The 26,685-nt window shown below is 40.8% G+C and overlaps 1 protein-coding gene across 1 annotated transcript in view; it reads left to right on the top strand.

The window, feature by feature from the left end:
- Window positions 1-1,758: 1,758 nt before the first annotated feature.
- LOC124594771 (growth hormone-regulated TBC protein 1-A) overlaps window positions 1,759-26,685 on the top strand; it is a 55,762-nt gene continuing 30,835 nt past the window's right edge. The window contains exons 1-5 of the mRNA XM_047133169.1: window positions 1,759-1,921; window positions 2,086-2,287; window positions 2,882-3,115; window positions 8,924-9,084; window positions 9,228-9,336. Of these exons, the coding sequence (XP_046989125.1) occupies window positions 1,902-1,921; window positions 2,086-2,287; window positions 2,882-3,115; window positions 8,924-9,084; window positions 9,228-9,336 (726 nt within the window). The 5' untranslated portion in view covers window positions 1,759-1,901. The remainder of the gene's footprint in view (window positions 1,922-2,085; window positions 2,288-2,881; window positions 3,116-8,923; window positions 9,085-9,227; window positions 9,337-26,685) is intronic.

Raw genomic sequence — 26,685 nt, 5'->3', positions numbered from 1 at the left:
AGGTTTCTTGCAAGAACTGCGTGCAAGCCGCATTTTATCATTTCAAGTGAAGTTTTTAGCACAAGGCTGAAGCACAAGCGAGATTTATGTCTATCTTAAGGAACCTCACGGTAAATTAGAGCCAAAGTTTAAAACAGAAATGTTTGGTTGCAAAAATCTTCTAACCGACATAGCAAAATCTGGAAAAATGGGAGAGAATAGTTTTCAATACTACATCCAATAGGTCTTATTACCAGCTGCAGAAAATAACTCATTGCTTTTGTTGGATTCTTTGGACATAACAACATCTCTGTCTTCAGGAGAACGAACTGCAAGTTCCCGAAAAATTAATGATTTGAGACATTTTTGGTATGGTTTAAGTGCTTAAAATCCGCGTTTTTGCGCTTTGGACTTCGCTTTACGTGACGCTACGTTCTCTTGTCATGGCTACTTCTGCTTATTCGCTGCTTCCACGCTAAGCAGAAAAACGCTGTACAAACTGCTGTTGTAAACTGTTCTTCGTGCGGCAAATAGAGCCATCTTAACATATTTTTAAAAAATACTTGCGGTGCGCCTTAGCAACAAAAGTTTGGCAGTACATTTCTTTTTGGGTATTCTTCCCAAATGAAAATTTTCAGGATAGGTTTCGACATGTCGCATTGGACCATTCCCATGTAAGTCTTCCATCTGCCTTATCTACTACTGATTTTCATGATCGTCCGACTTCACACACTTCTTACTGTTGGCTCTAAATACACAATGTGACATGCTCAAGATGTTCACCACTAATCTTCTTATCGAGTTTCAGGTTCCATTGGATCCTTTCTCTTTGCTGTAGAGTCTGTACCTCCTGATCTAGCAGTTAGTGTTCCTACCTCTAGCTCCTGGGATGCAGGGTTCAATTCCCAGCCAAGTTAGTGAATTTTCCCACTAGGGGAAATTCAAGCTGTTTTCAATTTACATTTCTTTCTCAATGATGTGGACACCCACGATGTGTTCAAGTCCTTCATTTTCTGAACAAACTTTTGTGTTTGTCTCACACGAAAATTCTAATGTGTCAATGATTAGTTAGTGGTACATGAAACAGTAGTGCAATCGACGAAATATCTGAAAAATCTTACAAGCAGATGACGTTTCTCGAGGCTGAACAACCAAGTAACATGGAACTTTAGCTGAGTCGGCGTAAGATGATCCCTGACGGTTGGAGAGGGCTGGGCGCAGCAGCTTCGCAGGCCTGCCTACCTCAACCAATAACTAACGGGACTTTGTAAACGTCTTTATGGCAATGCGCCTGTGTTGTCACCGCTCTGTAGACGGTTACTGGCCGTCTCGGCCATGGTGCAGATAGGGGTGTAGCGTGACCTACTGCATCTAGCGAAACTTTTGGAAGGGTCTGCCCAAAATGAAACACCTGAGTTGTAGGTCCTTCAGATTTGTACCAATAATCTTATGAAATATATCAGTGGAATTTACAGAACAATTTTAGTGTAAAAATCTACGAATGCCCTCGATTCTGCTACCTTTGTTGCAGCTGTAACTTAATCAAGATAAATTAGCCATACCCATACTTCACCTCGAGTAAATTAGCTGTACAATGCTGTATTGACTAGCTGACAGAAAAGAGCACTTTATTCATAATAAAACTGAAATCAACATCAAACATTTCCTCATAATGATGTATAGACTTTGTGCGCTTAGCACGTTTGCTCTTCATTTGTGAGATTGTCTACTATCGATATGTCAGTTATCGATTCCAAGCAATCGATACACAGATGTAAATACACTGAACAGCAGGTAGCAAGTATTTCGTAACTAGTGTACTCATTTCAAAATATCAAGTTTAACCTCGTTAATTATGATAAGTAACGGAAGAAACCAGAAGAGAATTCGCTGACAATGCTTCTGAACTGCTACTTCCTGTAATGGCAAACTCTCATTTTAGGTAAACTTAGGCATGACATAAATTATTTCATGTTTGGTTCATATTAAGAGTCTCGAAACTGGTTTACAAAACGTCCTGCCGCGTAAAGTAACCGGCAAAAATTGCCCGGAAAGTTATGTTGCCAATTTGTTACTTGTGGTCCTAAGTATATATTTCTGTTTCAGTAAAATTGACGAGTACGGATTTGAGCGTCCTGATGACTTCGATTATGAAACTTATGAAGAATTTATGTCCCATTATCTTGTTGTTCTGGCAAGGAGGGCAAAGAAATGGGCAGACCTGGTAGGCGAAGGGAGGTCGTTGAAAAGGAATTTGACAGTTAAACGCTATGTGCGAAAAGGAATTCCAAGTGAATATAGAGGCAAGGTAAGACACAGAGCTGTCTCTGGATATCATCGTACGGTAATCAATACGCTACCTAGTTTATATTATAGGATCGGAAATATAATATACGGAGCTTTCTTGTTTCAAGGAGACATCAAATGGAATCAGTGCGCTGTAGACGACAGTGTTTCAGTTTTAAAAGGCAACTCAAATGAGACCAGTGCACAAACTTCCAGAGTATTGCAGAGTCTCGCACTAAAAGCTACAATCGTAAATCTTGCAGTATTCGTGATGAACTGCCTTCAGTAAACATTTTAGACTTTGATGTTCAGGCCTATAGTTTTTGCTGTGAGGATGTGCGTTGTTTCCAGGAATAGTCTTTTGACTGTGGTTAATGTTCCCAGTTACTTTAACAAATACCTGCAAGATGTACATTTGTGAACCATTCAAAACATTCTACTGCCTTTTGTGAAATTAATTTCAGGCATAGTCAGAAGCTACCCCAGAATATCACATAGATCACAGTGACTGAATTCATGGTTAATATGTTAACATAACAATTTGTGTCTCCCAAAGCTGGCTGTTCTTGTTATGGGAAAATAGGCAGACTGGATATTTTGGATGTATTTGTTTCAGGTATGGCTAACTGTAAGTGGTGCAGAGAAAATGAAAGACAATTCAGGTCCCAACTATTATCTTCAGTTGCTTTCCGGTGATATAGATCAAGATATAGTTGACATTGTGAAGACCGATCTGCCCAGGACATACCCAGATAACATATTCTTCAATGCTGCTGCAGACCATCAGAGGCAGCTCTGTAATATATTAGTTGCCTATGCACATGACAACAAAGAAGTTGGATACTGTCAGGTAAATTCCTCACTATTGTGATTTCTATAAGTATCACACATTGTAAAATAGTTTCTCGTAGTCCCAGATAGTTTCTCTAGGCAGCAGTGTCTATTGAACTTAAGGAGGGACATTGATGAAAAACACACACTACTTCAGAAATGCACCAAATCTACAGTTTTGGAGATATGGCAATGAAATTTTGTACCACTCTTTACATGAAGAGATTTCAACCAAAATTTCTCTGTCTCGTATCTTTATACGTTGTAAACTTCTCTCGTGAAGTTTTTGGAATATGTCAAATTGGAGAATTTTCATAATTTATTAATTTTAATTCCTCTAGTACAATTTTAAATTCATGCAAAATTCCAAGCACTTTGCCCCATATCTCAGCTTGCAATCAAAATTTCAAAATTTGCTCGTGAGACAATGTTTATTAGGTTTACAGAAATATGTGTAATTTCATAATTCTAGCGTTCATGGAATCTGAGGAAAAGGTATATAAACTTTAAAAAACAAACTTTTCAGGAAATGCAATTTAAATTCAAACTAACTTTTTTCTGTGTGTCACTTCTTCAGAAGGCACCACATTTGTGTTCTGGGTCGTCTTTACCTTCAAGGCTTCTCTTCTGGTTTCTTGTTGTCTGTTTTCATTCCTTTACCAGGTCTTCAACTGACTTTTCAGCTGCAGAGACATGCTGTATATCTATTTTTCTCAGAGTGTCTTGAGTAAAATTTCCTTTCTAATACTTTCATCCTCCTGACATTCCCACCATTAAATACAATAACTGCATAAGTTGCAAATGTGTTTTTAGGGCATTGTTTCCATATTTTGCCATGAGCGCACTATTTGAGAAGTGCAGGATCGGTCAGAACCCTGTAAGTGGGCTTGACAAGATCAAGGATACAATTTGGAAGCCTCTCCTTGTGAATGTAGGGGTTATCCCTCTGAGCTTGTAGATATTCACACCAGCTAATGTGGCACAGATTATGAATAGGGTGTTCAGCTGTTGACAATATGTGGAAATATGTAGCCCATACTGCACTTTTCATGTAATTTACACTGGATAGGTTCTGTCTGATAGCCTTGCCGTAATACACTCGAAGATTGTCATCTTCTTTGAGAGCCTGTGTCCACTAATGCCCTTTCCATCTTACAACTTTTTGCCCTTCACGTCACTGACAAGTTTCCTCAATCTTGAGCCCATTCTCTTTTGGATGTGACCTATGCATTCAAGTTTCTCAATTGAAAGTTGTCCATAAGGTTTGCTCTCATTCACAGACTTGAATGCACTGGAGTCACCATCCCCAAGATATTTCACATATCTCCCACCATGTTCCTTGACAGATATCTTAAAAATAATTTGCATACCAGCTCCTTCCATTCCACCACTAGAACCAGAAGATGTTTTGCTGCAGTTATGCTCTTTACATCTTCTTCACATTCTCCACTAAGTGCACAGTTATAGCAGAATTTGCTCGTAACCTGAACATCTAGTACCTTCCCTGTGTCAATACGTATTATTTGGCACACCTTATAAAGACGTATGCCCTCTTTTCACGAATGTACCATCACATAACACAACAAGATCATGTTCTAACATGACCAGAATCGTTCTCATCTGACAGGTCATTGTCTGCAATAGCTTCTACTGTAGCTGCTATCACACTGTCCTCACACACATCAGAAATTATGTTTTCCAGTACACAGTTTGTGTAAATCTCAGACATGGCTCTGGCGTGTTCATCATTCCACACAACAAATTTCCCCCTTCTCTTCCAACTCCAGTGCACCTCAATTCGTAGGTAAACCTCATATTAGCTTCATAGTACCAGTTTTTACATTTAGAAGTTTTGAATGAGCTATCAGCATCGCATTTTTTGCACACTATATGCAGATTGGCTGCCAAGCCCAATCCCTTATCATCTATAATCTGAATGTTATCACTACCACATATCTTACAAACACAAGAAAATTTCACTGCTGCATATCTGAAAAATCGTACAAGCAGATGACGTTTCCTGATATGAGCAAAAATCTTAAGTACTAACATCAGTATCTTTTGTAATAAACTGTTTTTAGATGGAGAAAGCAAGCCAAGTGGTATATTTGTTTCTTTAAGACCACTGATGTTGTTTTATTTCAATAAAACAAAAAAACATTTGGTGACATAAATATGCATTTCCTTGGCATTGCAAGACTTCCTTGGAGTCACAAGACAAGTTTAAAATACCTTCTCCGATTTCAGAAATAACCTCAGAAACAAGTAGGCATCTTGAAAGAAGTCGGGGAAGAATTGTGTAAACCAAGACTATAGGCGAGCACCAATAACAAGTTGGTTCTACAGGGTGTTTCAAAAATGACCGGTATATTTGAAACGGCAATAAAAACTAAACAAGCAGCGATAGAAATACACCGTTTGTTGCAATATGCTTGGGACAACAGTACATTTTCAGGCGGACAAACTTTCGAAATTACAGTAGTTACAATTTTCAACAACAGATTGCGCTGCAAGTGATGTGAAAGATATAGAAGACAACGCAGCCTGTGGGTGCGCCATTCTGTACGTCGTCTTTCTGCTGTAAGCGTGTGCTGTTCACAACGTGCAAGTGTGCTGTGGACAACATGGTTTATTCCTTAGAACAGAGGATTTTTCTGGTGTTGGAATTCCACCGCCTAGAACACAGTTTGTTGCAACAAGACAAAGTTTTCAATGGAGGTTTAATGTAACCAAAGGACCGAAAAACGATACAATAAAGAATCTGTTTGAAAAATTTCAACGGACTGGGAACGTGACGGACGAACGTGCTGGAAAGGTAGGGCGACCGCGTACGGCAACCACAGAGGGCAACGCGCAGCTAGTGCAGCAGGTGATCCAACAGCGGCCTCGGGTTTCCGTTCGCCGTGTTGCAGCTGCGGTCCAAATGACGCCAACGTCCACGTATCGTCTCATGCGCCAGAGTTTACACCTCCATCCATACAAAATTCAAACGCGGCAACCCCTCAGCGCCGCTACCATTGCTGCACGAGAGACATTCGCTAACGATATAGTGCACAGGATTAATGACGGCGATATGCATGTGGGCAGTATTTGGTTTACTGACAAAGCTTATTTTTACCTGGACGGCTTCGTCAATAAACAGAACTGGTGCATATGGGGAACCGAAAAGCCCCATGTTGCAGTCCCATCGTCCCTGCATCCTCAAAAAGTACTGGTCTGGGCCGCCATTTCTTCCAAAGGAATCATTGGCCCATTTTTCAGATCCGAAACGATTACTGCATCACGCTATCTGGACATTCTTCGTGAATGTGTGGCGGTACAAACTGCCTTAGACGACACTGCGAACACCTCGTGGTTTATGCAAGATGGTGCCCAGCCACATCGCATGGCCGACGTCTTTAATTTCCTGAATGAATATTTCAATGATCGTGTGATTGCTTTGGGCTATCTAAAACATACAGGAGGTGGCGTGAATTGGCCTCCCTATTCGCCAGACATGAACACCTGTAACTTCTTTCTGTGGGGACACTTGAAAGACCAGGTGTACCGCCAGAATCCAGAAACAATTGAACAGCTGAAGCAGTACATCTCATCTGCATGTGAAGCCATTCCGCCAGACACGTTGTCAAAGGTTTCGGGTAAATATCCCTTATGAGTTTGAAATTCCTTGATTTTCCCTGGTTTTGAAGTCTATGGTTATTGTCTTTGGAGACAGGTTTCCACTACGATAAACTCCTGTCGAAGCTTTGAGAGAGTAAGAGCCCTACACCATTCCTGTGCACTGCATCTTCACCTGTCTGCCCTACATATAGCAGCTCTCCACCATTTTATGTTCAAACTTCCGTAGATTCTGGCCATCGTATTTCACTTAGTCCCAATATCTAGTATGGATTTTCCTTTTCGTTCCAAAGGACATATCTTTAAAATCCATTTGGTTATTTTTCCTTTCAGTTTCAGTGATTTTAATTTTTTGGTAGTGCACATTATGAGCCCACAGCATCAGTGTGTCCTGCTGGGGATGTCATCTCATGGCCAAGTTTTATTTCTGTGCTCTACCTGTCACACAGCTTGTCTTCACGTCAGTCACAGAACATCATCCACCCTCCACAGTAAGGCCTACGTGCATCACTGCTTTCCTTGATACCAAGGGTCATTTGCTGCCCATATTACTATACTGTGCCTGTTGTCACCAATTATAAAGGAAAAGGAAAAGATAGGGTACAAAACAGGGCACTGTGAGAGGCAGTTTGTATCGTCTGTGGGGACCTGCCCGGCTTGGGTGATCCTGCCGGCAATTACACAGTCACTCATACGGTCTAGCCCTCCACTTCATTGGAACACACAGACTGCCATGTCAACATAGACAATGTTTCATTAAGGTGGTGTCTCCTGAGGTCAAGTACCTTATCTCCTACCTTCAAAGTTCTCCTGCATACCTTGTGGAACTAGCACCCCCTTGAAGAAAGCATACAGCAGAGACAAGGCTTGGACACAGCTTAGGTGATGTTTCCAGAATTATAAGATTGATAGTGTCATACTCTAGGAACACATTGTGGATGGTTTTCGTTGTGTTCAGAACATACCTAAGATTTTTGTATGTATTAGGGCTTTGATAAGGAGACATGCTGGGGCCTCCCATCACACAAATGATGGCCACGTGGAACACCTGTTCCTCCTCAAGCACATATCTGCAGTTGGATCCTCAAGGGACTCTTTTATAAGATGTTCATCTATTCAGTCATAATGCATTGGAAAACATTGGTTTCTGTACCTGTGTTCATTAGGATTATTTGCTTGTTTTATTGACCCCTACTTGTCCCTGTCTAATAGTCAAGAGAATGTTTTATTCAGTAGTTCTGAGACTTTTACTGTTTTGAAAATGTTTGGAAAAATATCTTTGTGATGAGAGATTGAAAATCTTTGAGAATTATATTACTGTGTGTTGACCATATACTTTTAATATGAAAGCTGATTTATTACTTCTTTCTCTGTCCCTACATACTACACTTTCCCACGAAAATTTAGTTTGATCACATTGAGGTAAAAATTTGTGTCACTGCTCATGAAGTTTTATTACTCTATTGTGTTTTCATGTGAACTGATAAATATCACATTGGACTGGCATAAGTACAGGAGATGTGTGTTGCTACAGCATACTTTCAAAAACTATTTGCTAGTGAACTTAAGCAATATATTCCTACAATTGTTTGGACCGTTTTATACAGTGGTTCTGCAATGTTAATACTTCAGTAAGGTAGCTCATCTCCATGGAAGCTTTGTTTGTTTGCCTGATTGGCACCATGGACTGCATACTTACATTTATTTGATTGTATGGTAAATTCTTTGAAAACAGCCTTCAGAGCACTGATGTGACTTGAAACATGTTCATTGCTGAGAGATGGCCATAGGATGTTGCTATCTTGTTCAAATTTCTAGATTTTCCATAGCTGATATAAAATAAAAAAAAAGATTAGTGCAAAGCTCTTCAGGTTAATGCTATAATTGATAAACCATATTTTTTTTATATATCTGTGTCAAAATAGGTTTTGTTTCGTCTTTTGATGTTGTAATGTTATACATAAAGATAACTGTGATCTAAAACCATTATGTGACAGGACTGCAAAAATGTGAAAAGCCTCAGGAAAGACTGAGATAGTAAAACGAAGACTGTTCATGATGATATCTAGCTTTGAGTCACCACATATCAATTTATTGAAATGTTTCTTCTTGTTTCATGCTGCACAATAAAAATCTAAAGATAGACAGGGTCTGATTTTTCAGTATAATTGTGTTGCTTGTTTTACACAACAGTTGCTTTTCCTTCCAGGGTCTGAATTATATAGCAGGTTTACTTTTGCTTGTCACCAAGGATGAGGAAACAACTTTCTGGTTATTGAAAGTACTTGTTGAGAAGACACTGCCGAAATATTACACGAGGACTATGGAGGGTGTGATAACTGACATAGCAGTACTGGAAGAACTTGTGAGGTATCATCCGAAATTAAATTATGGTCTGAATTCTGAAATTCTTAAAAAATACTTATTATTAGTTGCAATATCATGTGTACTGAAATTAAATTTGCCCTCTAAATTTGATGTTTAATTTTATGGTGTCTGGTATTTGTTCCTAGGCTAAAAATACCAGATGTACACAAACATGTCCAGGATGTCGGCTTACCATGGGCAGTGATAACAACAAAATGGTTTATCTGTCTCTTTGCAGAAGTTCTACCAATAGAAGTAAGTGATTTACTGTTACAAAATTCTCTGTAGAATTGTTTCTTGCAGCTGAATAGCAACTTTACAATGAGAAGACAAAAGTCATGGGATACTTCCTAATATAGTTTTTGGGCCTCCTTTTGGCCAGTCTAGTGCAACAACTTGACGTAGCATGGACTCGACGGAAGTCCCGTTCCTCTATAGCTGTCCATTGTTGTGGAAGTGTTGCCGATGCAGGAAGCTGTACACTGACCGACCTCTCGATTATGTCTCATAAATGTTCAGTGGGATTCATGTCGGGCGATCTGGGTTACCAGGTCATTCACTCGAATTGTTCACAATGTTCTTCAAACCAGTTGCAAACAATTTTGGCCCAGTGACATGACATTGTTTATATGGGGACATGAAGTCCATGAGTGGCTGTAAATGGTATCCAAGTAGCCAAACATAACCATTTCCAGTCAGTGATTAGTTCAGTTGGCCCAAGGACCCAGTCCATTCCCTGTAAACACAGTCCACACCTTTATGGACCCACCAACAGCTTTTACAATGCCTGGTTGACAACTTGGGTCCATGGCTTTGTGGGGTCCATCTAAACTCGCATCCTACTATCAGCTCTTATCAACTGAAATCTGTACTCTTCTTACCAGGCCACAGTTTTTCAGTCACCTTGGGTCCAACCAATATGGTCACGAGCCCAGGAGAGGCACCACAAGCGATGGTCGTACTGTTCGCACAGGCACTCTCATCAGTTGTCTGCTGCCATAGCCCATTAACTCCAAGTTTCACCATGTTGTGCTAATGGATACATTCGTCGTACATCCCAAATTGATTTTTGTGTTTATTTCACACAGTGTTGCTTGTATGTTAGCACTGACATCTCTGTGCAAAAACTGCTGCTCTCGGTCTTTAAGTGAAGGCTGTCAGCCATTGTGTTGCCCATGGTGAGAGGTAATGCCTGACATTTGGTATTCTTGGCACACTGTTTATCTTGGAATATGAATTCCGTAACAATTTCCAAAATGAAATGCCCCATGCGTCTAGCTCCAACTAGCATTCTGTGTAGCTCCAATCAGCATTCTGTGTTCAAAGTCTTTTACTTCCCATCATGTGGCCATATTCAAATTGGTAACCTTTTCATATAAATCCCCTGAGTACAAATGATAGCTCCGCCAATGCACTGCCCTTTTATATGTTGTTTACGTGATACTACTGCCATCTGTGTATGTGTGTGTTGCTATCCCATGACTTCTGTCACCTCAGTGTGTAATCTATTGTGTTAGCACATAAAAGACAGAACCTGTTTGATATGTTTCAAGCAACATAATTTAAAGTGGTCAGATTTGGTTAGAGAGAAATAAAAGCTTGCATGCTTAGGTACTTTATGTTAATGAAATTATCTTGATCAGGTTCAGTGCCACACTTGATTGATAAAAGATTGAGTATAATATATACATATCATGTTGCCTGCAATTACTGCTCATGATGCTTCTGTCAGTTGCAGTGAGCAAACGCAGCTGTGACACAATAAACATGTTTCAATACAGCTGTGATGGTTGTCATTAATATTTTATGTTAATGTGTACAGTCCGAGCTGATCATCATTTTTGTCACATTTTAAGTAACATAATACAATTAGACATTTGGCCATATTAGGTGACACAATGAAATGAAATTCTTTTCCAGGCAGCCTTGTAGACAATTTATAGAACATATCAAATTGTCTGTCATACTTCCATTCTGTAGACCGTATTTACTGCCACACTCATTTTTTGTATTTAATTTGATAGATTCAAAAGTATCATACATTTATAAAGGCAGTTCTTTGCTGTCAAGTAGTGTTGCTTACGTATCACACTCACAACCTCCCCACTTGACTTATGATGTGTTACATGTCAAACACATTTTAACAAGAGTGACAAACAGCTTACTATTTAAACCAACAAATATCATTTAACTTAAAATGGGTATCTTATTATTTATCAGTACACATTTTTTACCCTGAACTCCAAAACAGTTACCAAAAACTACTTTAAGCAGCACCAAATTTTACCAATTTGTCGGTGTAGGACCCCAACTGTCCTTTTGTTAAGCAATATTCCATTCCCCCAAACCCCCCCTCCCCGGTGACAAACTTCTATGCCGGGTAATCACCCCTGATGGCCATAACACATACTTGCTCATCCTTGACACTACCCCATGCAGCTATTAAAATTTAATTATATGACCAAACAGAAAGAGTTCAGCATTGATAATGCAAACAATCAGTCCAACTTTAATGTATGTGCGTATCTCGAGTGTAATTAAATCCTGAATAATATCCATGTAAACATAAAAACATAAACAAATTAAATGTCAGTAAAAAAAAAAAAAGAAAATCACATGAGTGTTGTAGAGATCTTGACCAACATTGTCCAAGTTCACAAAACTCGTCTTTGTAATATAATGTTGTGGCTGTGTTTTAGTGCTTTCTAGTGCACTGCAAAGTGATAATCAAGTCAAAATTGACCGATCATGGCATAAAAATCTCTTAAAAGTTCCATAGTTTTTAATATAATTTCTGTGAAACAGCATCAGTTGCAACTGATTGTTGCAGTCCATTATTTGATTTCTTAACTTTCTCTAACTGTGATGTACTTAAATTTGTTGTACTATGCATCCCATTGTTTTTAATATATTTTCTTCTCTTGTGACTTTGAAAGTGTGTGTTTCCTGCAAGAATTGAAACCTATTGCAGTGCTCCAGAAATCTTGTTTTACTTTTTTTTTTCTGAAGTATCTATGCCAGTAATAATCCTTACCCCCTCTCTTCTACTGTAGCAGCCCAGTGACTCAAAGACAAGTTGTCTTATTAAAGAATATAAGTACATATCAAAGATACATAATATAGTTGATGTGCACAGTGAATAACCATTAACATACAGTATGACATATTCAGCAGCCAGTAGATTGCTGTGACCTGCATTCATCACATCTGTGCATACAGTGTTGCTATTGTCGAAATCATACGTTTCACTCTTATTTCTTACATTAACTATAGGTTTAGGTACTGACAATCGACCTTCAGGTACCTTCTCTGTATAGACAACTTCACACTATTTCCTGCTTCTCACCCAGTCTCCTTTAGACTATAAAATTTGGACTGTCAACAATTAAATCATCTATTTCCTTATCAGTGATTACAATGTCTTCTTAATGTCCTTCCTTATACGTAATAAAATTCTCATGGCACTTATTTGCTGCTTCTGGCCTCGTCAATTCCACCACACGTTGAACGGAATTAAGATACTCTTTGAATTCATTTCTTAGATTATGAGTTTGACCATGAAATCAGATTTCAATTCTGTTTAATTAGCATGTTGCTTATGCAAAGCAGTACTGTTAGCTCTCATCTCTTTGTACGCGTTGTGTATGAGACTACGTAGACTATACTCTTCCTCCTTAGGGTACACAGACACCTTATCAATTACTTTATCAGTTATTTACGTTTTGCTGACAGTTCCTGCAGTTTCTGATCCGGTCATAATGTTGTCTCATCAAACAGCACCACTAAACCACTCTTATAATCCTAATTGTCCTCCATGATTAATTGTTGAAGCAATGTTCTTAAAACTTGTTTATGCCTACATACAAGGTGCGACAATAAAGTAATGAGATTGATGTGAAAAAAAATGTTGCTTACCATTTTAGTCAAGTTTAGTGTTGTCTCCTTCAAAGTAGTTCCCTTCTGATTGCACGCACTTTTTCCAGTGCTTCTGCCATTGATGGTAACATTTCTGGAACTCATCATCTGTAATATCCTCCAAGACCCTCGTCACAGCTTTTTGGACATCTTGTGTTGTTTTAAAATGGTGTCCCTTGACCACCGTTTTGACTCTTGGAAATAGAAAAAAGTCGCAGAGAGCAATATCTGCTGAATAAAATGGCTGTGGTAGTATTGAAATTTGTTTTGAGGTTAAAAATTGCTGTACTGACTGAGCAGTATGGGATGGTGCATTATCATTATGCAGAATCCAATTATAAGCAATGTTGGCACGGACACGAAGAATTCTTTTATGAAGTCTTTCTAAAATGTCTTTGTAGTAATATTAGTTAACTGTTTGTCTAGGAGGCACCCACTCTTTATGAACAATTCCCTTGGAATCAAAGAAGCACACAAGCATGCATTTCACTTTTGACTTTGACATGCGATCTTTTTTTTTGTCTGGGTGATCCCTTTGAGCACTATTACGAACTGTGGCGTTTTGTCTCTGGATCATACTGAAAAAAAAAAAACTTTCATCACCAGGGATAACATGGCTCAACAATTCTGGATTGATTTCCATGTGTTCTAACAGATCGGCTGCCACATTTTTCCGTGTTTCTCGCTGTTGTGGTGTGAGAGTTTTGGGGACCATTTTTGCACAAATCTTTCTCATACCAAGAACTTCAGTTATTATTAGACAAACAGTTTCCCGATTGATGTTCAGTTCTATTGCAATCATTTTCACAGATAATCTTCGATCAGATCGTAAGAGTTCACGCACCCTGGCCAAGTTGACATCTGCCTGTGAGGTTAATGGTTGTCCAGTATGGTTTTTATGCCAACGAAAAACTCGAGCTCTTGACATAACCTCCTCTCCAAAAGCCTTCTGAAGCTTACCGTAAGTTGTCGTTGCATTTTCACTCAATTTAACGCAAAAAGAAATGGCATACCGTTGCGCAATATTATGCAGTTTAATTTCCATGACGAGACACAAAACCGTGTTAACTTACTACAGAAAAACTCATGACTGAGCAGTTGCATCGATGTGCCGCTTGGACTAGAAGCAGATTATAGACCAAGGTCAAAGATATTGTGCCTAACCAAGCCTGCAGGGTTGCCACATCTTGCAAAGAAAATCAGTCTCATTACTTTATTGTCGCACCTCGTACATGTGCTGCTGCTGCTAGTCTTTTCCTTTCCCGTTCTACTCGCAAATGAAGTGAGGTAAAAAAATGATTGTTTGTATGCATCCATACAAGCCTTAATTTCTCTTATCTTTGTGGTCCCCAGATGAAATGTACATTGGTGGCAGTAGATTCATTCTGAAGACATCTTCAAATGCATGTTCTCTAAATTTTCTCATTTGTGATCCTTTGAAAATAACATTGTCTTCCCTCCAGGGATTCCCACTTGAGTTCACGAAGCATCTCCATAATATTCACATGTTGATCAAACCTACCCATAACAAATCTAGCAGCCCGCCACTGAATTGCTTCAAGGTCCTCCTGTTATCTGACCTGATGAGGATCCCAAACATTCAGGCAGTGCACAAGAATGGATAACACTAGTGTTCTACACATGGTTTCCTTTACAACTGAATCATACTTTCATAAAATTCTACCAATAAACCTAAGTCGACCATTCACCTTTCTTCCCAGAGCCCCTACATACTTGTCAATTTCATATTGCTCTGCAGCATTAGACCCGGATATCATTATTCTGCAGTGAGGCACTGTGTCAGATGCTTCCCAGAAATCTCGTAATATGGAATCTGCTTGTTGCCATTCATCCATGGTTTACAGGATATAATGTGGGAAAAGGGCAAGCAGAGTTTTGCACAAGCAATGCTTTCTAAATCTGTGCTTATTTGTGGACAGAAGCTCTTAGGACTCAAGGAAATTTATAATCTTCTAACTGTGAACGTATTTAAGAAATCTGCAGCAAACCAATGTTAAGGATATTGGCCTGTAATTTTGCGGATTCATTCTTTTACTCTTCTCACATACGTGACTCACGTGCGCTCTTTTCCAGTCGGTTGGGACTTTCCACTAATTGAGAGATTTGTGATAAATGTAAGCTAAGGGGCCAGTGCCACAGAGTACTCTGTAAAACCAATTTGTGATTCCATCCAGACCTGGTGACATTTGTTTAAACTCTTTTAATTGCTTCTCTATGACAGAGATACCTGTTACTAAGTCCTCCATACAGGAGCCCATACAATGGCCAAGCAGTTTGTGCAGTCCTGTGTGAATGATTCAAATGCAAGGTTTACAATTTCGGATTTCCATTTGCTGTCCTCTATTTCCATTCCAGACTGATCGAAGCATGACTAAATAAAAGCCTTTAACCTGCTTGGAAATTTTAAGTAGGACCAGAATTTTCTCAGGTTCTCAGAAAGATCTGTTGCTAAGGTGCGACATGTATCGATCTTTTTACAGATGCGCAAATCTCTGATATTCTGCCCCAGTGTGTTCGAATATCTGCCAGGCAGAATGGATGTAGGTAATGGCTGCCAGGCGGCACTGCTGCAATTGTGGGCGCTGTGGGTGCCGATGTAAGCACCACCATAAGCCATGTCTGTCTGGCCGACCTTTCAGGGCTCGCAGACTCCCTTCAAAGCCAGCAATGCAGCCGTTCCTTTGTTAGTTGTCATTTCTTGGCATTATCAGATATATCTCACTACACATCATTGCCTTGCTTCCGAATTCACTACTCTATTTGATCTTGGTTTGCCCTTTGGACTTGTTATTCTGCCAAACTGTCTCAGTTTTCTGCCATTCTCTTGTGTTATCCACCTATTGTTCTTGGGCATCTCATTGTTGATACTCTCAACCAGCTAGTCAGCCAGCACTGGTTGTGAAGTTATTCCCTGACTTGTCCAATTCTCATCACTATGATTGGCAATGAGGTAAAAGTGTAGTGACTATCTGTGATTGCCTGAATGCTACTCGTGAAGCAGCAACAGCTGCTCTGGGAGCAACAGTTGTTAATGCTGGTCCAGCAGCAACAGCAGTTGCAGCAAAAATTGCAACGTGTGTTGGATCGCTTACAGTTTCATGTTTCTCAACCCATCCAGGCTGTGGTCATTTCCCAGGTGGAGTGCCACCCACCCGAGTTCCTGTCATTTAATGATAAGAAAGATGATTGGGGCACATATTTTCAGTGTCTGAAGCACGAGTTCAGTGCTTTTCAGGTTTCAGATGACACTTTCCAAAGATTGCTCTTCCTTTTTTGGGCTTTCCGAAGATATTTTTCTTGCTAAAGATGTTGGTTCCTCTCTCAAATCCAGTTGCACTGAAGTTCGGAGAGATTCACTGATCTGAGATGTTGTGGTCCAGTTGTCTCCCAATTCAGAACTTCATACTGCAGTTCTCGAACTGGACAACCCTACCTTAGACAATATTTTGAAACTCACGCCCTCTTTTGAGATCACACAGGCTGCAAACAACGTCTCATGGCTCGACCTCAGGTAGTGGCAATCCAGCCGCTGCCTTGGAGGCAGAATTCTCATAAGTCTTTTTCCTGCTTGTGGCATTGTGATTCATCAGTTTTGGACATTTCCATTGTTTCTGGACGGCCTGTCACATCCCTTTGCTGTCAGCAGCAGAGTCTCCCATGATGTCCTGACTGCTTCATGGCACACCTGCACTGTGCCCATTGTGGGAAAGAAGGGCATCTCCACACTGTTTGTTATGAACCAGTGACACAGTCAGATGCCCCCCCCCCCCTTACTACTACCACCACCACCACCAGTGCGTCATGGGATGGTGCATGAACTTAAGAAAGTTCTTTCTCGGGATGATTCTTCCACATCTAAGTTGTTTACCACCCTCATGAATGTAACCTAGAATTTCCTCTTCCAGGTGGACACAGGAACTAGTATTTCTTTGATCAACTTCCATACATATGCTTGTCTTGGTTTCCCCAGGCTTGAGCCCACCTTCCTGTACATTGGTCATCTGTGGTAGCAGTTTGAATCCTCTTTAGGGTCAATTCGTGGTCAATGTTATAGACATACAGGTCGTCCAGCTGGTAACTCTGTTTGTTGTCACTAGTCAGTCAGCTGGCAACATTTTTGATCTCAATGTCTTCTCGCTATTTGGGTTTTCCATCACTGGCATGGTTCAGGTCAACTTCAACAGTTTGATTCCAGGAGCTTGAAGACCTTTGTGCCTCTGTTTAAACCAGCCTAGGGTGTGCCATGGATTTCCAGGCCCAGGTTTCCTTGGTCCAGATTCAATGCCCCATTTCTGCTGAGCAGGACCTCTTCCTGTCTCTTCAAGGGCAGTTGTTAAGCAAGTACTCGATCACCTCCATGCAGCTTCAGTAATTGAACCTGTCAAAACTAGTACTTGGGCCACACCCCTGGTGGTGGTCCAGAAACCCAGTGGCTCTCTATGGCTATGATAAGATTTTAAATTGATGATCAATGCCCAGGCACAAGTGGAAACCTATCCCATCTTGCGTCCGGAGTACCCCCTCACGAAGAGTGCTGAACATGAATATTTCTTTAAGGTAGACCTTGCTAGCACATATTTGCAGATCCCCCTGGACGAGGAATCACAATGCATCATACTCATCAACACACTCTTTTGCTTATGCTTTTGCTCTTACCCTTTTGAATCTCTTTCACTCCAGCGATTTTCTAGAAAGAACTGGAACAGTTAACCCGTATCCATTCCTGCACATACTAACAATCTAGATGACTTGACTGTGTCAACACCACCTGCACAACTTTCATACCCTCTTTACCATGGTGCTTGGTGCACAGCTCAAGTGCTGCTTACACAAATGTCAAATTTTTCAGGAACAAGTGGCGCAGTGCTGGCGCGTAGGAAAGATATCGGTATGGGGCAGCCAATTGCCTGTGCGTCAGAGACACTGACAGCAGCTCAAAAGAACTACTAACAGATTGAGAAAGAGGCTTTGGTGATCATCTTTGCCATTAAGAAGTTATATGTTTATCTCTTTGTACCAAGTTTATCCTCATTATGAACCACAAGCCAATAGTGACTCTTTCTGGACCCTCCTCAGCTCTTACATTTATACTATTAAATACAAGCCAACAGCACAACACACAATAGTGAATTCCCTTTCTCGTCTGTCCTGAGGGCCCGACCTGGCATATGACTGACAGGAAATCTCCAGTTTTCACGACAAGTAATGACAGCACTCGTTGATGGATTTCTCATTATGGTGATTCACATCGCTGCAGTCTTGCACCATGCCCCATCTTGTGCAACATGTCAAGCACTATGTTCTACAAGTGTGGACCACTTCTATTTCAATGTCTGCGTGCCGATTCTGAGCTCCAAGCCTAGGCCACCTCTGTGCCACAGTTTGTTCGTCATCTCCGATGTTCTCCTGCTTGACGCCGACAGGGGATACTCACCATGTCATCACTCACCTAACCTGTGCTGCCATGTTCTGCACATCCCCCATTGTGAGCCTTGGGGTATGTCGTGCAAGAAACCCCCCCCCCCCCCCCCCCCCGCCCCCTCCGGTCCCCCATAAGACAGCATGCCTACTGACTGGGACTGAACAGAAATATGAAGACCATGATGTGCAACTGTTCTGCTTGTGTCTGGCACCAGGCAACACCAACTCAATCTTTTGCCCCCCTGACCCCTCCTTGTTGATTCTGGAATTTCATTCATCTGGGCTTTGCTGGCCCTGTTGTGGGATGTATGTGGCTCATTGTCGTGGTCGCTTCTTGTAGCTACCCCTATGTGGTCAGCATGGCGTCTGCCACCACTGACACCACTCTTACTGCTCTCATCCAGATTCTCACCACCTTAGGGCCTCGTTGCACCATCATGTTGGATAATTCACCCCAATTCACAGTGGTGGCTTTTGAACAGTTCTGCATCTCCAATGGTGTGTATTGGGCACTGTCTTTTTAGCCATCGCCACTTGTTAAGTTTTGCTCCCCCTCCATTTTGTGCTCATTTCCCTCAACCTTTGACAGTTTGCCATTTCCTGGCGGAATGCCCTTTTTTTAACCGCTTGCTTCCAGGTTATGTGTACAGCCTGAGTTATCAGCCATTTTAATGAATGAAACACAGGCTGTCGATCTTGCCCTTTTTATCTGTCACAGTAATATGGCGAAGGACATCTAATCTTTAGCTCAGGACCTATATTTCTCTGTGGCATATTTTATGATCAGTCTCCAAGTACTTGTTTTTAGCTGTCTTTCCTGCTGTCGATTGATCTTAACATGTACTCGCTTTTAACTCCTTTCTTTGTCTTCGTTTTCTACAGTTACAACATAGACATGTATGATCCTCAATGTTTTTGCATCCTAAAATGAAACAAACAAAACCTCCAGTGGTAAATCGCAGTATAAGTTGCACACGTTTAAGCAACAAATGTTGAAAGCTGTGGGTACTTTCACCACCATGGCTGCACTCACACTGTTTCTCGGCACCTACCAGTCCACCCTTCCCATGACCATAGCCAACAAAGCTCCTGTGTGGGTGGCAGTCCCATATTCTCATATTCTCACTCACCTCCTGGCCCCACAGCTGACAGAACCCCAGACCCAACCTGTTGGATACTTTCTGCGGGGTACAGCTGTGTGGGCTTGCTCATATGGGGCAAAACCCTTGCTGGTGCTGGTCAAAGTGGTTTCCACACCAGCTGAGGTACAGCTTACATTCCTAGGTCCCCAGCAACAGTTCTCAAAGATGCGGCATGGAAGTGGAGGTCTCAGGGTGACCTCTGCCATCTCGGCTGTCGTCGCCCACTCAATCCATGCCCACATCACTGGGTGCCCCAGTGTTTTCTACCAGCAAACCTCTATGCTGGGCCTCGACACCTGCCACTTGTTCGCCTTCCCCAGAATTGTCTGTGGTGCTTCCATCCTTAAATACCCATTTCATGTGGAGGTACCTGGTATCCTAGCTTGGCATGTTTGAAGACCCACCAGGTGGTATGGGCATTGATGATGACCACTAGGCGACGCTGTTACAGTAGTGTGTGTTAATGTAAGCCAGCCTATTAGGGCTTGCGGCCATCCTTTAAAGCCAGTAGCATGGCCGCTCCATGCGTTAGTTGTGATTTCTCTACTTTACCATGTATATTTTGCTGTATGTTGTTGTCTTCATTCTGAATTCGCTACTTCGTAGTATTTGATATTTGTTTGCCCTTTGGATTTTTTATTCTGCCATGCTGTCTCCATTGTCTATCGTTCTCTCATGTTGGCCGCCGGTTATTCTCTGGTGACTCACTGTCAGCCAGTTGGTCAGCCAAAGCTCATTGTGAAGTCATTCTCGGATGTGTCTTGACTCTGGTCGCTATAGAATCTTTACTAGCTTTTCCCTATCTTCATTTGCAAGTTCATTTTTGAAACAAAAGTACAACAATCTCTGTTTCTTCAGCAATTTTCAAATTTTCATACTAAAGCACAGTGGGTATTTTTCATCCTTAATTTACTTGGCATGTACTTCTCGGGGACGCAATTCACAATCCATTTAAACTTTGCTCGTAATTTCTCTGTGTCCATCACACTGGAACTAAATGACATACATTCATTTTCTAAGTGGGATGCTAACAAGTGCTGATCTACACTTCTATCAAAACTACTCTCATAGCCTTATTGAGGGATTCATTAACTTCAGTAACTATTGTCGCTATGATATCATGATCACTAATCTTTGTTTCTACACTGACAATGTTGATAACTTAAAGCGTGTTTGTAGCTGCAAGGTCTAAAACACTTCCAATGCGTATGGTCTGTCGAACTACCTCCTCAAGACAGTTTTTGGCAGATGTGTTCATAACAACTTCACGAAACTGCTTGTCCATTACTACCTGCAATGAATCCATAGATGTTCCAGTCTGTACTCAGAAGGTTAGTTACCTCCGACTAGTATTGCAAGATCTAAGTATTTCCACACTACTGAGCATAAACCGTCTTTGAACGATTCTAATACTGCCACAGCAGAATCAGATCATTGGTATAAACATCCCATAATTAACTTGAGGTCACTTAGAGCTGTTACATGCATCTTGATAATAATCTATGAGGTCAGCAGTGTCACTGGATGGAGGCTGAGTTGCCAACATTCACGAGTGCAGCTGAAAAACCCACGACCAGTAGGCTGCAGTCAAGCCCTAAGCAGCAACCAGCGGCTCCCCGATTGCTCAGCTGGTTAACACATAGATGGGTGCAATGTCCCATCTGCTGTTGCCGATCATTATGGACCTGTGACGGCTGCCTTTCTGCCGATGTGTGCAGTGCTCGCCTGCGCCATAACCACTCACTGCCATCAACTGATACAAATGCTGGCTATTAGACCTGCGAAGTTGGAAGGCAACCACTCATACCCATCTAGTGGAAACAGGACTGTACTTAATCAAGCAGATGATCAAGAACCAGTGAGTGAGAAAATTTGCTCTATCCTGCTCAGTCAATACCACAGCAGCACTGCCTGTGACCAGCCATTTTCTGTTTTCAGTCTTTGATGTCTTCATTGCTCACTAGCATTATGTCAACTGCCTCAGACTCACCTAAAGCTTCTGCAGGCACTACTAAGGATATATAAAACTGTGTCATGTACAGAGTTGAGAGGAGCAGCATCAATCAATCTGCTGTCCACAGCCAAATGAAGTCACGGCTTCACCACCACCTACCTATCAGACTCCTCCTCAGCTAATAATCTGCCAGTACGATGCTGATCAAAAATGGTCGCCAGCGTGACATCTCTCCTGTTAGGAAGAATTTTGATTATACATGATGATAATTTGTAAGTCCATCTTCTTGCCTTCCCAAACCTGGATGCATATTGACCCAGAGAAGATACCACACAGGAGGGACCTAAATTACATCTCCTGATAAATGCTGTGTTTAATATCTCATAAGCCGTGACAAGTCTCCATGTATCTGACTGTGGGGTTTAGAGTTAGAGATTACGCCTTCACCTGATGTGAATCCTTAACACTTCAACCATCACGTAATAATAAAATTAAACAACAACTTCTGGCTACAAGAAGTATTATAAGTTTTCTGCTTTAACACAATTCATATATATTTTTCATAATATTATACATTGCCTATGCCATAATTCCCTAACCAACCTTAAGGCAAGTTCAGTCTTAGATTCTACACATTTCATACAAGAGTTGAACATATAATTGTTAAACGCATTTAATTTTCATCAGTTGAGGCAGCAAAATATTCTTGACTGCAGCTGATCGTCATCTCGCTGTTATGGTGCAGACTGTAGGAGGAGATTTACTGTAGTTCCACCAGTCCCATAGCAAACAGTGTGGTCATTCAATTACTTAGCTTCTGCAACATAATCATTTCCAGTATTAGCATATGCAAAATTTCCCTCACCCATAGACCATTTGACCTCCCAGGAGCATTTGTAATTAAAATCTTGATAAGCCAGCCACATATTGAGTAATTAACAAATGTTAATGGGCACAAAAGGTGATCAGTTTCACAGTGAAATAAATAATTTTCCTAAGCCATAAGAAGGAATTCACACAACTAATTCACTGTTCGCACAGGTTAAACTAAATAAAGGTCAGTTGCCATATAGTGACAGACTTGTGTTGGTATTGATAAATGGCGATGGAAGCGAATGTCCACTGAATACGTTTATCAGTCTGTAGGCCCTGAACAACTAAGCACTAGTATTCTCACATTTAAGTATAATTCACTTGTACAACAATAAAAATAGTCTGTTTTGTTATTGGTCAGAGTCCGTAAATATAGCCTCATTGTCTAGGGAAGCATCAGTTACGTCAGAACATAGTATCAGTTGACTTGCCAAGAATGGACATGAGTTTTTGGCCACTTAGGCTAAAATCAATCAGCTAACTGGTTTCATATGATCAGTCAGCCAGAAGTGCTGCATTCCCATTGCTGGTAGTGCTTTCCCTGGATATAGAATAACGACAGTTGTTGATAGTGCTGCATCTTTCATCATTATGTCCAGGGAGATTCCAAGATAAAGGAAGCCCACTGTTTATAAGATTCCATCCCACTGTTATAAAGCTTGTTGTTGTTGTTGTTGTTGTTGTTGTTGTTGTTGTCTTCAGTCCAGAGACTGGTTTGATGCAGCTCTCCATGCTACTCTATCCTGTGCAAGCTTCATCATCTCCAGGTAGCTACTGCACCCAACATCCTTCTCAATCTACTTAGTTTATTCATATCTTGGTCTCCCTCTACGATTTTTACCCTCCACACTGTCCTGCAGTACTAAATTGATGATCGCTTGATGCCTCAGAACGCATCCTACCTACCGATCTCTTCTTCTAGACAAGTTGTGCCACAAATTCCTCTTCCCCCGCAATTCTATTCAGCACCTCCTCCCATCTAATCTGCAGCATTCTTCTCTAGCACCACATTTTGAAAGCTTCATTCTCTTCTTGTCTAAACTATTTGTCGTCTATGTTTCATATCCATACATGGCTACACTCTACAAACACTCCTAGGAAAGACTTCCCGACACTTTAATCTATACTCGATGTTAACAAATTTCTCTTCTTCAGAAACACTTTTCTTGCCATTGCCAGTCTACATTTTACATCCTCTCTACTTCCACCGTCATCAGTTATTTTGCTCCCCAAATAGCAAAACTCCTTTACTACTTTAACTGTCTCATTACCTAATCTAATTCCCTCAGCATCATCCAATTTAATTAGACTACATTCCATTATCCTCGTTTTGCTTTTGTTGTTGTTCATCTTATAACCTCCTTTCAAGACACTGTCCATTCCATTCAGCTGCTCTTCCAGGTCCTTTGCTGTCTCTGACAGAATTACATCATCATCGGCAAACCTCAAAGTATTTATTTCTTCTCCATGGATTTTAATTCCTACTCCAGATTTTTCTTTTGTTTCCTTCACTGCTTGCTCAATATACAAATTGAATGCCCCTCAACTCTTTATAACTGTCATCTGGTTTCTGTGCAAATTGAAAATAGCCTTTTGCTCCCTGTATTTTACCCCTGCCACCTTCAGAATTTGAAAGAGTGTATTCCAGTCAACATTGTCAAACGTTTTCTCTAAGTCTATAAATGCTTGAAATGTAGGTTTGCCTTTCCATAACCTATCTTTGAAAATAAGTCGTAGGGTCAGTACTGCCTCGTGTGTTCCAACATTTCTGCGGAATCAAAACTGATCGTCCCCAAGGTAGGCTTCTACCAGTTTTCTCATTTGTCTTTAAAGAATTCATGTCAGTATTTTGCAGCTGTGACTTATTAAACTGATAGTTTGGTAATTTTCGCACCTGTCAACAACTGCTCTCTATGTGATTGGAATTCTTATATTCTTCTTGAAGTCTGAGGGTATTTTGCCTGTCTCATACATCTTGCTCACCAGGCTATCAGTAGTTCTAATGAAATGTTGTCTAATCCCAGGCCTTTGTTTCGACTTAGGTCTTTTGGTGCTTGGTCAAATTCTTCAGACAGTATCATATCTCCCATTTCATCTTCACCTATGTCCTCTTCCATTTCCACAATATTGCCCTCAAGTACATCTCCCTTGTATAGACCCTCTATATACCCCTTCCACCTTTCTGCTTTCCCTTCTTGCTTCGAACTGGGTTTCCATCTGAGCTCTTGATCCTCATAGACGTAGTTCTCTTTCCTGCAAAAGTCTCTTTAGTTTTCCTGTAGGCAGTCTCTATCTTACCCATAGTGACACGTGCCTCTTCATCCTTTCATTTGGCCTCTAGCCATCCCTGCTTAGCCATTTTGCACATCCTGTTGATCTCATTTTTGAGGCATTTGTATTCCTTTTTGTCTGCTTCACTTACTGTATTTCTACATTTTCTCCTTTCGTCAATTAAATTCAGTATCTCTTCTGTTACACAAGGATTTCTACTAGCCCTCGTCTTTTTACCTACTTGATCCTCTGCTGCCTCCACTATTTCATCTTTCAAAGTTACCGCATTCTTCTCCTGTTGTATTTCTTTCCCCTGTTCCTGTCAATTGTTCCCTAATGCTCTCTCTGAAGTTCTCTACAATGTCGTGTTCTTTCAGTTTATCCAGGTCCCATCTCCTTAAAGTCCCACCTTTTTGCAGTTTCTTCAGTTTTAATCTAAAGTTCATAACCAATAGATTCTGGTCAGTCCACATCTGTCCCTGGAAATGTCTTACAATTATAACCTGGTTCCAAAATCTCTGTCTTACCATTGTATAATCCATCAGAAACCTTCCAGTGTCTCCAGACCTCTTCCATATATACCACCTTCATTCATGATTCTTAAACCAAGTGTTAGCTATGATTAAGTTATGCTCTCTGCAAAATTCTACCAGGCGGCTTACTCTTTCATTCCTTACACCCATACCATATTCACCTACTACTTTTCCTTCTCTTCCTTTTCCTACTATCGAATTCCAGTCCCCCATGACTATTAAATGTTCATCTCCCTTCATTATCTGAATAATTTCTTTCATCACATCATACATTTCTTCAAGCTCTTTGTCATCTGCAGAGCTAGTTGGCATACAAACTTCTACTACTGTGTTAGGCATGGGCTTCGTATCTATCTTGGCTACAATACTGTGCTCACGATGCTGTTTGTAGTAGTTTACCTGCGCTCCTATTTTTTTATTCATTATTAAACCTACTCCTGCATTACCCCCATTTGATTTTGTATTTATAACCTTGTATTCACTTGACCAGAAGTCTTGTTCTTCCTGCCACCGAACATCACTAATTCCCGCTATATCTCACTTTAACCTAACCATTACCCTTTTTACATTTTTTTTACCTACCTGCTCAATTAAGGGATCTGGCGTTCTATGCTCCAATCCATAGAATGCCAGTTTTCTTTCTCCTGATAACAACGTCATCCTGAATAGTCCCCACCCGAAGATCCGAATGGGGGAATGTTTTATTTCTGGAATATTTTACCCAAGAGGATGCTATCATCATTTAACCATACAGTCAAGCTGCATGCCCTCGGGAAAAATTACAGCTGTAGTTTCACCTTGCTTTCAGTTGTTTGCAGTACCAGCACAGCAAGGCTGTTTCGGTTTATGTTACAAGGCCAGAACAGTCAATCATCCATGCTGTTGCCCCTGCAATTACTGAAAAGGCTGGTGACCCTCTTCAGGAGTGACACATGTCTGGCCTCTCAACAGGTACCCTTCCATTGTTGTATCTGTATCTCTGAGGAACGCAAGCCTCCCAACCGATGGCAAGATCCATGGTTCAAGGGACTGGATTGGGGACTGGATTGGGGTGTTGGGTGGGGAGGGGGGTGGTTATAAAGCATACATAGAGATTATAAAGCATACATTGGTCAAACTATTCATTCTGTTTGTTCAGGAAGTGTGTGTGGTATATCACTGCCACACAATGTTACAATAACCCACATAATCCATTGTGGCTGAGCAGTACTCAGATGAGGGTCATGCAATGAAATATAATCTGAGAGAGGTGGTTGTTGCCACTTCCCTGTGCTAGGATTGTGTTCTGAATGAATCTGTTGAAATTAGGCTGGCTGATATTGAAATTAGGCTGGCTGATAATCTTATTAAAAGGGATGGCACCTTTTGCTGACCTGCCTTAAAATACAGCATTCTTTTACTCAGTCAGCAGAAGATTTTGATGATTAGTTACATTGGAAATACCTCATTTGCTTTCACCACTCTAACACTGTTC

Source organism: Schistocerca americana, chromosome 2 (genome assembly GCF_021461395.2).
Source record: "Schistocerca americana isolate TAMUIC-IGC-003095 chromosome 2, iqSchAmer2.1, whole genome shotgun sequence".
In the NCBI taxonomy this organism is placed as follows: Eukaryota; Metazoa; Arthropoda; class Insecta; order Orthoptera; family Acrididae; genus Schistocerca; species Schistocerca americana.
The sequence above is the reverse complement of the archived record's forward strand: the minus strand, read 5'-3'. Positions and strand labels throughout refer to the sequence as shown.